The following is a 13534-nucleotide window of genomic DNA, read 5'->3' as shown; positions in this document are numbered from 1 at the left end:
CCACATGTCATATACCAGCACTGTATGCTGTCTTGTTTGTCACACACTAAAACCTACATACAAATATGCGCATACTAACTTTCACCAACATATATATCTCCACCCTTCACAAACAGTTGCAATATGTCCCCTGCTCTATGCACATACACATATGTGAATATATATGACACATATATATTTCTCCATATCTGTGTGGCATACACACACAAGGTCCACACTGTTGTAAGTCCCTGGACCTCACAGCTGAACTGTTGGGCATTGCTGCAACACAAACAGGTGTCACATATGAACACACACTAACATTAGGGGGGTATATATGTCTACAAATGCTAGATAAGCATACTAGACTGCTACAGCAGTTGCCAATGCTAAGCTACACTTTAATATGACTATCATGCATGTGTTGTTCTGTCACACCCATGTTTATATAATGTTAGCGCTAACCCCCCCAATAGCCATTGGCCACACTACTATACAGAACACAGATAACATGGATCAGATCTTTGACATTTAATGCTGAGCTACACATTTCACAGGTATGTCCCACTGCCCACAGGTACACACTGTATTGTCCATAGCAGTAGTTAAGCAGAACATCTATGCATAAATAAGTACTGCTGCCACATATGAATGGCTCACATTATGTAGACTATTCTTCAATAACATCTACTACATGCCAGTAAATACAAATGTGTCACATACCTTTCCTTTGTATGATTTGGTAATATTTGTTTTGCTTTTTCCTTTTCTCTGTCTCTCTCTCTCTCTCTCTGTCTCTCTGTCAGTTTCTGCAATAAAGTGATTGAGTTTGTTGGCAGAGATTGCAGCCTGCTTTTGTAGGTATTTGCACATGAGTATGTGATGGCCTCTGCACCAATTAGTGGCCACCATTTGCTAACTGCATGCAGCCTGCTGTGTAGTAATTGCAGTAATCACTTTCATAGCAACCCAGTACTATAAATTGCTAATTCAGGTAGGCGTGGCCCTTTCAGCTTTCCAAGATGGAGATCATCCTTGTTTGGTGTGGACATCATTGTTTAAGACAGAAGGTTGGTATAGTTCTTATATCAGAAGCCAAGGGTGTAGCCAGGGATTTACATTTTGTACTCAGACCTAATGTTGCTGCTTCCAGTACCCACTTGTCAGTGTAGAAATGTACTCACCCCTCATTTCATTTCTTTGAAAGAAAGGAAAAATGTGGAGATAGGAAAGTGGTGAAAAAGGGGCACACAGAGGGAAAGACAGTATGGAAAGTAGCTTGGGATGTGTAGGACGGGTGTAGGGAAGGTCCATAGCTGCCCATTTCTTTAACAGCAACAGCTGTGCATATGGAATAAATTTGGAGGTAGATATGAAACCTTCAACCCCTGAGACAGGGGTGAAGACAACAAAGTATGTTGCAATGTCAATTAAATTACATTTTATGTGTCCAGTGGACATGTGTGTAAAATGGGCAGCTATGTATGGGGCGTAATTTTTTTTTTAGAAGCAGATTGCCTTTTTTTTTTCAGGTGAGAGTGGAATGTTGGGTAGGGGAAGTAGGTATATTTGGACAGGTAGGTTGGGGAGGTAAACAGACAAGAAAAACAAGACACATACAGGGGCGGTATATGACACATGTGGTGGGTAAACACCTTTGACGGGGAGGGATGTTTGGAAATCGCAAGCCCATGAGCCCATAGATGGAAAGAGTGGGACTGAGGTCCCCACCTATGGGCAGTCACCACTGCACTTTGACAGCCCAGAGGGTGGCTGTGGTGGGGGCTGTGTAGGAGGGGCAGACTGACCCAGGAGTTGTGCCACTCGTGCCTCAAGCTGGCGTAGAGGTTCTGCAACAGAACATTCAATCTCTCTAGGCACCACATCCCGGACCATTCGAAGTGTGATAGTTGGGCCTCCTCCACCCATGCTTGCATGGGGGGGGGGCGAGCCCCATCCCCTGCAGTGCTTCCACCCAAAGGTGGCACAGGGCCAACAGAGGAGGAGGCCCCAGGCTGGACACTGGACCTGCTGGTGCCAGGTGCCATGGCCAGCTGAGGTGGGACAGGTGGGTTTGCTGGGACCGGCCTTCCCATACAAACTATGTTTTGGCAGGTTTAATAAAGATATGGGTTAGTAACAGTCAACAGCATTCCCAATTAGTTATAACAGCATGCAGAAGTATTCCCATTAACCCAACACACCAGATTGTCAACAGTTGAAAAGCAAGCATAACACATGCATATATAGAACAATAGTGGACATTACAACAGCACGCGGGTTGAACTGATGACAACAGGCCACCAATATTGTGGCATTTTAACAGGGCACATGCATAGAAATAAATGCAAATATTTATAAACCAATAGGGCATATGTCCCAACAAATGTTTTGAGATTAGACATAACAATTGAAGTGTGGAATTGCAATTTTATGCACATACAGTAGGGTGGAAAAGGATAGCTCAATTAACAACTTCTATATCCTTCTAATTTTCACTACATTCCTATTAACTGCAGTTATATGTCCCTTACATGTATTATTACACTACCCAATGTCCTTATATTGTGCAATTGGATTTTGCTAGATCAATATAAACATGAGCTTTATCTTACATACAAACTGTCCAAGATGCAGATGTTACTGCTACATATTTTGAGAGTTGCTCACACACACTACTGCTAAGATGGTACACTGACAGCTCTACTTTCATATAATTATCTAGATATGTTCAGGTGAAAGTATCAGTTATATGTTAACTGCTCCCTACATTTCTGGCAGCACACTGACATTCCTGGGGAACACAATACCAAGCTACTCATGTGCTAGATTAACCTGTACATGCTGGGCATGAACCAACAGTTGAGGGCTGTAAATATGCATAAAAGCTACTGGCACTCCTTTCATCCATGTTATATGGGCCTACCCAAGTGTGGGTTAACACTGGTTAATACAACAGTACTATTTGTAAAATGCAACAGTACAACAACATATCAAAGAAAATGACACAAACACACTACAGGAATTATACATTTATTAAAGGATTATTACACCTATATTTATTGGGTTAAAACACTTTTTGAAGGCTCTCTCATTTATTTTATATAACAGTACTTGTAGAATAAATACTAACCTGCCTGATGACACAGCTTTTGCAACCTATCTTCATGGGCTTGCTGATTCATAGCCTGGACACCTGCAGCTGTGAAGTAAATACAGTGATATTGAGACATACCTATCCATAGTATAGACAAGCATAGCAATTCTTAACTACTTCATACAATGGCTAGTTACTCGGTACTGGGGCATTAGGCATCGCACAGGTCTCCTGGATCCACTGGTCCAGTTGATCCTCCTTATGTCGCTTCAGGCCAGAATAATGGTGCCTGACCTGCTCACCAGTCCGAGGAACACCAGTGGCACTGGTGAGATCATGAGCAAGACTGTTCCAGACCTCCGCTTTATATTGGGTGCCCTGGTACTGGCCCAGCAGGAGTCTTTCCTCAAGATTGTGGACAAGGAGCCAAACCATTAATTTGGTCTCCTCAATGCCCCAGCGATTCGCTTGAAATCGAGTGCCTTCTCCAACACCGGCCATGCTGACTGCAGAAGGGAGCTACAACCAGTTATGGCAAGTATTCCCACCTGTGGAGCTTAAAAATGCCTCATTTCCTGCACTTATTTGTGATTGGCCAGTTTTGAAAATACTCAGCTATAGGCACACCTGCTTAGCTGATGTTGGCAATGTTTAATATTCCTTTGATAGATACGTGGCTGTTGAAAGTGCATGCTTATGAAATGCTGTCATGGCTTAGTGGTTATGTTCTGTTACTATAGTGCACAGTATCCTGATTTTGAGCACTGTCACTGCTTGTTATTTTCCTACTGGCCAGACCTGAATGGTTAAAGTACAGTAAAGGAGGTGTGGCCATTTTTAGCAGACTTTGCTCAACTTTGCCCGACTTTGCCCAGTGTGGCCCAATGTTGCTCGACATTGCTCGACGTTGCGCTGGTCAGCGCGGTGCTCAGCTACACGCAAAGATATTGCGCTTGTTAATGTGGTGCTCAACTATGAGCAATTGGTTTTAAATATGCTAAATACTGCTAAAATGTGCTTAGCAGTGCTTTATATTGCTTAAAATAAGTTACTCATGCCTCAGAATGCATAACCATTTCACCTTTATATATATATATATATATATATATATATATATATATATATATATATAGGTTTACTATCAATAATTCAAAAGTTAAAATAAAATGTGTACGTATTAGCGAAGTGTTTCGCCGAACGTACACATTTCCATATGTACTTAATGTCGAAAACAGCTAATTGTCGAAAATGTCGCAATCAACAGCACTCCCGCCCTTCCCTTAACTCCCTACCTAACTAGCCTAAACTCACATTTATGCAGGGGGGCAAGCCCCCCTGCACCCCACCCACACACCCCTAACTTAATATTCCAACTCCGAGATCACACTACAGTGAGGAAAGGGATGTATTTCCCTAACGGCACTGTACCGCAATCCTTTACATGAGCGAACATTATAATTGAGAATGCACAGTCCATTCACAATAACAACGTTCACTCACATAACCTGCCAAACTATGCAGTACTCGAACATATGGTGTTCGAATACTTCATAGCTGTGCAATTGCACAGCGGCATTTTGATAGTAAACCTATATAAATATATATATATATATATATATATATATATATATATATATATATGTATATATCTATCTATCTATCTATATATATATATATATATATATATATATGTATATATCTATCTATCTATCTATATATATATATATATATATATATAAAATTAGTTCACTACTACATATAACATTTGAATGCTTTTTACAAAACTTATACATGATAAATAACAGGAAATATTTCTATATACAGATTTCCAACACGTGCAAATATGGGCAGCTATATTGGAAATAAAACAAAAAAAAATTTCTTTTAATTTTTAAATTTATACGAGGTTTAACATATGGGGGAGTGTAGTGTTACAATGTACACATGTGAGTGGACTCGCTCATGTAACTCGACATTTCTTGGGGTTTGTCAGTGCAGGGGTGTGAATTTTTGGACTGCTCAAGAGTCCGACACGCCCACTACACTCGCTCATGCTCCGTGTAAGCTTTAGAGTTGAGGCAGCGCACCCTTACTAATATGCATGGCGTGCTGCCGTCATACGCTTAGACTGGTGTTTCCGTGTAAGACTAATCTAGTCCTACACAGAAGATTAGTAAATCCTGGGGATAAACTTTTAGATTTCAAACACAAACAATGAGTGGTTAACCTATAGAAAACAAAAACGAAATAAAAAAGCTCTTCCAATTCTTTAAGTTATCAGTAAAAAAGATGCAATAAAGCTTTTGACATCAGCAAATAAATCACAAGTATATTCTGCATGGAATGATATTAATACAAATAACATTAATTCACTGTTTTTGGAGTGAGAGGGATTTAGCGCTCATATAAAAAATTTTTTCAGCTGTGTCATATTTTTTATAATACTCTGTAGTGTGTCTTAGAGTGAGAACTATTATGCATGATTCTGGAAGATGTGGTGTCATCCTCTTGTAGCAATACTTTAAGGTATGAATGTTTTCGTGTCCTGGGGTTGTTTTCTATGCAGTTAACAAAGCTGAAAGAACTGGAAAGCATACATATGTTATAATACACAGTCCCCACTTCTTTCTGCTTTATTTTATCATCACACAATCCTTTTTTAACATTATTTAACTATATTTGTAAAGTAGAAAATGACAGAGTAGTGAAGGATTTTCTTTCATTCAGACGGGTTAATGAGTATTCCCCATGCTTTGGAAATTCAGAATTCCTGGAGCAGCTTGGGTAAATAAGTGTGTGAAGCATGAACAGTGACACAAGTGTAAAATATGTGTATGATGTAAAAGCAGCTGTCAAAAGGACAGATAAAAGTACATAGCAACCCTTCATAATGTTTAAAGTCTAAAAGCAATTAGTATAGAGGCATAAAATGGTTTAATTTTCAGCAAAAGAATTCTGTTAATGAAGACGTGTGAGACAGGAAAAATGTATTAATAGGAACAAATTAGAGCCATAGAGCAACAGTAAAACCAATGCAAATAGGGAAATGGAAGAAAATTGTTTTATATATGAACAGAATGACTAAAGTAACATGAAATTACTAGAACATTAAATAAAAGCTGATGATGTTTAAAAAGTGATTTGTAAGAAGAAGAACTAAAATGTTTGAATATACCAAATTAAGAGGAAACTGCCCATGGCGTTGTTCTTAAGTGACAGGTAAGTTACTGATGTTTGAACATCAGTGGAAATATAATTTCCCTATTTGTGAGAAGAGTTTAGATATTTGTATTGCTCCAGCATTGTAATACTTAATTCATTTTTCTTTTTGTTTTTTAATTGCATTTTTTCTGTTTGTCTTTTTTTTTAAAGAACTGGTGTTGAAATAATTTTGGTATAGCATGGGGTATACTACAGTTCCAAAATAAACCACAGTACATGGATATTATTTGTAATATCAACTAGCAATATTAAGATATAGAGAGAAAGAAGGATTCAGTATAAAATGATGTTTCCTTAAATTGAGTAATTGGTACATAGACCTAACACTGAGTTATAGTTTTGGCATAAAAGTAAACACATCGTTTCAGAGATAAATTGTTTATGTTGGATCAGTTCCACTGAAAAGTGCCTTCATTTTTGGATTGTATTTGTCTAGGGATTATTTTACAGCTGCGTGTTGAGAGTTTTAACGATCATTGTTTTATACATTTTACACTGGCAGTGGATCCTTTTTGCAGAATGTGTTATGAGATTAATTTTATCTTATGCATAGTTAGGCTTAGTGTGAGATTTTTTTTTTAATTGGTGATAATGTGGAATGTATAGACTCAATACATGATAAAACGTAAATATTAATTTGGGTAACAAACAATTAGACATTCTAAAAAAGACCAGACAATGGGTGCATGCCTTTTTCACAGCAAAAATGAGTAAATAAAGTTCCTGGATGCAGCAAAAACCTTAATCTGAACAAATTCTTGTTACATAGGCTGAAATTTAAGTAGCAGCTTTTGACGTAAATTCTTGAGATGCTTCTTGTCTGAGTGGGGAAATTTGTTAAAAATGCCAGAATATTCCTCTTTCGGTGTTGAATTTCTTTCCTTATTAATATGCTTTCCTTTGGAGAAATGATTTAAAATGCATACGCTTTAGAGAAACATCAATAGACTCCTGCCTGAAATGTGGTATTGAAGTTAAGATCCATTCATAAAGTTTTGTAATGCATTTCCTACTTATTAATTTTTAAACTAAGTTAGTTTATGCTCATTTTCTTTCTTTAATATAAATATGATTACAGGAAGTGAAAATGACGGTAATGAACAAGAGACAGAAGTAATTGCCAATGAATCTAAGGATGATGAAGATGAGGATCCAGAAGAAGGTATCTGCTTAATATTTTTTTTTTTCTTTTCATAATATTTTTAGCATGTCTTTATAAACAATGACAGATAAACCGAAAATACAATTACAGGGATTTGATATGTTTGCCATGTACAAGTGTTATTTATAGTGGAGAAGAATCCAAAAAAAGAAAGAATGAAAGAAAGAAAAAAGTTCCTTTACAATGTCTGGCACAAAATAGATGGATAATGAGTAGGGCATTAATTGCAATAAAAAACAATAGTACAAACATTTCTGAATTATACACATAAACTTTTAGATTTCAATTACAAACAGCATTCAGGTGTAGAAGGAAGCATTTTAATGTTAATACTGGAAGTTTTATCACCTATTCAATCACAATTACAGATGTCCAGTTTTATAATGGTATTCCCTTTTCATTTATCTTATCTTAATTTAGCATACTGAACCGCCAATTGCTGGTATAATTACTGCTTTATATCATACACTTTTTATGACAAGTTTATTTATTTCAACTTGAATGAAGTTTTTCTATGTTTACCATGTTTTCCTTCACTGACTAGTGTTTAAAATAAGTTCAAAAGGAACTTTTAACGTTTGTGGTTTGTAAAATACCAAACTATGACAAGTTAACCTGTAGAAAAGAGAAACAAAATAAAAAAGCTCTATCAATTCTTTAAGTTATCAGTAAAAAAGATGCAATAAAGCTTCTGACATCAGCAAATAAATTAAAAGTATATTCTGCATGGAATGATCTTACTATAGATAAGATGTATTCACTGTTATTGGAGTGATTGGGTTTTAGCGGTCATATAAAAAATTATTTTCAGCGGTGTCATATTTTTTACAATACTCTGTAGTGTGTTTTATAGTGATAAATATTATTCATGATTCTGGAAGATGTGGTGTTATACTCTTGCTGCAATAATTTAAGGCATGACTGTTTTCATGTCCTGGGCTTGTTTTCTATGCAGTTAACCAAGCTGAATGAACTGGAAAGCATACATATGTTATAATACCAAGTTCCCACTTCTTTCTGCCTTATTTTATCTTCACAGAATGTTTTTTTAACATTATTTAACTATATTTGTAAAGTAGAAAATGACAGAGTAGTGAAGGATTTTCTTTCATTCAAACGGGTTAATGAGTATTCCCCATGCTTTGCAAATTCAGAATTCCTGAAGCAGCTTGGGTAAATAAGTGTGTGAAGCATGAACAGTGACACAAGTGTAAAATATGTGTATGATGTAAAAGCAGCTGTCAAAAGGACAGATAAAAGTACATAGCTACCCTTCATAATGTTTAAAGTCTAAAAACAATTAGTATAGAGGCATAAAATGGTTTAATTTTCAGCAAAATAATTCTGTTAATGAAGACATGTGAGACAGGAAAAAATATATTAATAGAAACAAATTAAAGCCATAGTGCAACAGTAAAACCAATGCAAATAGGGTAATGGAAGAAAATTGTTTTATATATGAACAGAATGACTAAAGTAACATGAAATTACTAGAACATTAAATAAAAGCTGATGATGTTTAAAAAGTGATTTGTAAGAAGAAGAACTAAAATGTTTGAATATACCAAATTAAGAGGAAACTGCCCATGGGGTTGTTCTCAAGTGACAGGTAAGTTACTGATGTTTGAACATCATTGGAAATGTAATTTCCATATTTGTGAGAAGAGTTTAGAGATTTATATTGCTCCAGCATTGTAATACTTAATTCATTTTTCTTTTTCTTTTTTAATTGCATTTTTTCTGCTTGTTTTTTTTAAAGAACTGGTATTGAAGTAATTTTGGTATAGCATGGGGTATACTACAGTTCCAAAATAAACCACAGTACAGGGATATTATTTGTAATATCAACTAGCAATATTAAGATATAGAGAGAAAGAAGGATTCAGTATAAAATGATGTTTCCTTTATATGAGTAATTGGTACATAGACCTAACACTGAGTTATAGTTTTGGCATAAAAGTAAACACATCGTTTCAGAGATAAGTTGTTTATGTTGGATCAGTTCCACTGAAAAGTGCCTTCAATTTTGGATTGCATTTGTCTAGGGATTATTTTACAGCTGCGTGTTGAGAGTTTTTACGATCATTGTTTTATAAATTCTACACTGGCAGTGGATCCTTTTTGCAGAATTTGTTATGAGATTAATTTTATCTTATGCATAGTTAGGCTTAGTGTGAGATTTTTTTTTTAATTGGTGATAATGTGGAATGTATAGACTCAATACATGATAAAACGTAAATATTTATTTGGGTAACAAACAATTAGACATTCTAAAAAAGACACGACAATGGGTGCATGCCTTTTTCACAGCAAAAATGAGTAAATAAAGATCCTGGATGCAGCAAAAACCTTAATCTGAACAAATTCTTGTTACATAGGCTGAAACTTAAGTAGCCGCTTTTGACATAAATTCTTGAGATGCTTCTTGTCTGAGTGGGGAAATTTGTTAAAAATGCCAGAATATTCCTCTTTCGGTGTTGAATTTCTTTCCTTATTAATATGCTTTCCTTTGGAGAAATTATTTACAATGCATAAGCTTTAGAGAAACATCAATAGACTCCTGCCTGAAATGTGGTATTGAAGTTAAGATCCATTCATAAAGTTTTGTAATGCATTTCCTACTTATTAATTTTTAATCTAAGTTATTTTTTGCTCATTTTCTTTCTTTAATATAAATATGATTACAGGAAGTGAAAATGACAGAGTAGTGAAGAATTTTCTTTCATTCAAACGGGTTAATGAGTTTTCCCCATGCTTTGCAAATTCAGAATTCCTAGAGCAGCTTGGGTAAATAAGTGTGTGAAGCATGAACAGTGACACAAGTGTAAAATATGTGTATGATGTAAACGCAGCTGTCAAAAGGACAGATAAAAGTACATAGCTACCCTTCATAATGTTTAAAGTCTAAAAACAATTAGTATAGAGGCATAAAATGGTTTAATTTTCAGCAAAATAATTCTGTTAATGAAGACACGTGAGACAGGAAAAAATATATTAATAGAAACAAATTAAAGCCATAGTGCAACAGTAAAACCAATGCAAATAGGGTAATGGAATAAAATTGTTTTATATGTGAACAGAATGACTAAAGTAACATGAAATTACTAGAACATTAAATAAAAGCTGATGATGTTTAAAAAGCGATTTGTAAGAAGAAGAACTAAAATGTTTGAATATACCAAATTAAGAGGAAACTGCCCATGGGGTTGTTCTTAAGAGACAGGTAAGTTACTGATGTTTGAACATCAGTGGAAATATAATTTCCATATTTGTGAGAAGAGTTTAGAGAGTTATATTGCTCCAGCATTGTAATACTTAATTCATTTTTCTTTTTCTTTTCTAATTGCATTTTTTCTGCTTTTTTTTTTTTAAAGAACTGGTGTTGAAATAATTTTGGTATAGCATAGGATATACTACAGTTCCAAAATAAACCACATGGATATTATTTGTAATATCAACTAGCAATATTAAGATATAGGGAGAAAGAAGGATTCAGTATAAAATGATGTTTCCTTTATATGAGTAATTGGTACATAGACCTAACACTGAGGTATAGTTTTGGCATAAAAGTAAACACATCGTTTCAGAGATAAATTGTTTATGTTGGATCAGTTCCACTGAAAAGTGCCTTCATTTTTGGATTGTATTTGTCTAGGGATTATTTTACAGGTGCGTGTTGAGAGTTTGTACGATCATTGTTTTATAAATTTTACACTGGCAGTGGATCCTTTTTGCAGAATTTGTTATGAGATTAATTTTATCTTATGCATAGTTAGGCTTAGTGTGAGATTTTTTTTTAATTGTTGATAATGTGGAATGTATAGACTCAATACATGATAAAACGTAAATATTTATTTGGGTAACAAACAATTAGACATTCTAAAAAAGACACGACAATGGGTGCATGCCTTTTTCACAGCAAAAATGAGTAAATAAAGATCCTGGATGCAGCAAAAACCTTAATCTGAACAAATTCTTGTTACATAGGCTGAAACTTAAGTATCAGCTTTTGATGTAAATTCTTGAGATGCTTCTTGTCTGAGTGAGGAAATTTGTTAAAAATGCCAGAATATTCCTCTTTTGGTGTTGAATTTTTTTCCTTATTAATATGCTTTCCTTTGGAGAAATTATTTACAATGCATAAGCTTTAGAGAAACATCAATAGACTCCTGCCTGAAATGTGGTATTGAAGTTAAGATCCATTCATAAAGTCTTGCAGTGCATTTCCTACTTATTAATTTTTAAACTAAGTTATTTTATGCTCATTTTCTTTCTTTAATATAAATATGATTACAGGAAGTGAAAATGACGGTAATGAAGAAGAGACAGAAGTAATTGCCAATGAATCTAAGGATGATGAAGATGAGGATCCCAAAGAAGGTATCTACTTAATAAATGTTTTTTCTTTTCATAATATTTTTAGCATGTCTTTATAAACAATGACAGATAAACTGAAAATACAATTACAGGGATTTGATATGTTTGCCATGTACAAGTGTTATTTATAGTGGAGAAGAATCCAAAAAAAGATAGAATCCTCTCCTGTTCAGCTGGTGAATTTGGGCATCTTGAGGCAATGTTACAATTTCCTCATGTACACAGACAACCCACTCCTTCTCCCAAAAAACACAAATACATGAGAGAGATGCAACTATATAGCCAAACTGGAGGCTGAGCTCTCTCAACTCAGGACTGGCAAGACCAGACAGGAGGAGAAGGAAACCACGCACACCACAAACCCAGTTTCACATAGAACTATCACAACTGCAAAACAAACACATAAACACACAAAGACATACTCGGAGGCACTGATCAAAAATCTATCAAAACTACAGAGGCCTCCAAAGCAGACACCCAAGCAACTGCCATCTCAAGACATAAGACATGCAACACATAGTTCTCAAAGTCAGTGTGCTAAACAGTCACAGCCCTTAAGGCCAAACACAATGCCAGACACACTTTTATAGGTGACTCCATAGTCAGACACACTGACGTCCCACTCACCAGACTGAACAAGGAAAAGATCACAGTAAGCTGCCTGTCGGGTGCTAGAATCCGCCACATAACACAAGCACTCAGGTCACTCCACAGCAAGTACAAGTATGACTCAGTCATTGTCCATGCCGGTGTGAACGACCTGAGACATACCTCCCTGGACTACATGAAAAGAGACATAGAGGAGCTCTCAGATTATGTAGCCCAGGCCGGTATGACCCTGACCCTGAGCAGTATCCTACCCTCACCAAGAATGATGCCACAATACAGAGACAAAATGATCAGCTTTAATAATTGGCTTAATTACTGGTGTCATTCTAAGGGGATCCAATGTCTGTCTGGCTGGGATGACATGCTTGACAAGCCACGCTGCTTCACAAGGGATGGCTTGCACCTGTCACCCCTGGGCTTCCGGATATTGGCAAAGGCTCTTGCCACCCCTATAGTGCCTTTTTTAGGCAAGGCTCAAATGATAAACCTACCCTAGAAAACAAAAATGGAAAAAAACTAAGGGTAATACTGCTCAATGCCAGAAGTCTAAACCTCAAGATGCACGCCCTCAAAGCCCTCCTCAGTATGGAGAACATGGATGTCTGTGCTGTGACTGAAACCTGGTTCAAGGCTCCTGAGAGCACCCCAGCACTATCAGGTTATACCTCATACCATGCTGCCCCAAAATTTGGACCGAACCACAAAAGGAGGGGGAGTATCCATATTCATAAAGGATACCCACACCTCCAGGTTAGTGGCAATGCACAAAGCATCGGAGACCATCCAGGTGCAATTAACCATAGGTAAAACTGCCCTACAGTTTGTAGCATGCTACAGACCACCCTCTCAAACTCAGGAAACCCACACAGCCTTCCTGAAGACACTGGAGAGTATGAATATCTCTCCAAACACCATCATATTGGGTGACTTCAACTACCCAAACATAGACTGGGAACATTACTCAAGCCCCAACACCCTAGCCCAAAGGTTCCTGGAGTTCATAAACTCAAATGCTATGGAACAACTAGTCACCATTCCCACAAGAGGAGAAAATATACTAGACCTGATCATCACAAACATGGGGGCAA

The 13534-nt window shown here is 36.3% G+C and overlaps 1 protein-coding gene across 9 annotated transcripts in view; it reads left to right on the top strand.

Moving 5' to 3' along the window:
• LOC122798462 (uncharacterized protein DDB_G0290685-like) overlaps positions 1–13534 on the top strand; it is a 416297-nt gene that overhangs the window by 217891 nt on the left and 184872 nt on the right. For 7 of the 9 annotated variants that reach the window (XM_044067408.1, XM_044067406.1, XM_044067409.1 and 4 more), the window contains exons 6-7: positions 7377–7460; positions 11757–11840. In XM_044067408.1, the coding sequence (XP_043923343.1) occupies positions 7377–7460; positions 11757–11840 (168 nt within the window). The remainder of the gene's footprint in view (positions 1–7376; positions 7461–11756; positions 11841–13534) is intronic. The other 2 variants (XM_044067407.1, XM_044067410.1) reach the window with 2 other exon arrangements.

Source organism: Protopterus annectens, chromosome 3.part1 (genome assembly GCF_019279795.1).
Source record: "Protopterus annectens isolate FY-2018-M chromosome 3.part1, PAN1.0, whole genome shotgun sequence".
NCBI classification, from domain to species: domain Eukaryota; kingdom Metazoa; phylum Chordata; order Ceratodontiformes; family Protopteridae; genus Protopterus; species Protopterus annectens.
This window is presented reverse-complemented; position numbering and strand designations above follow the sequence as displayed.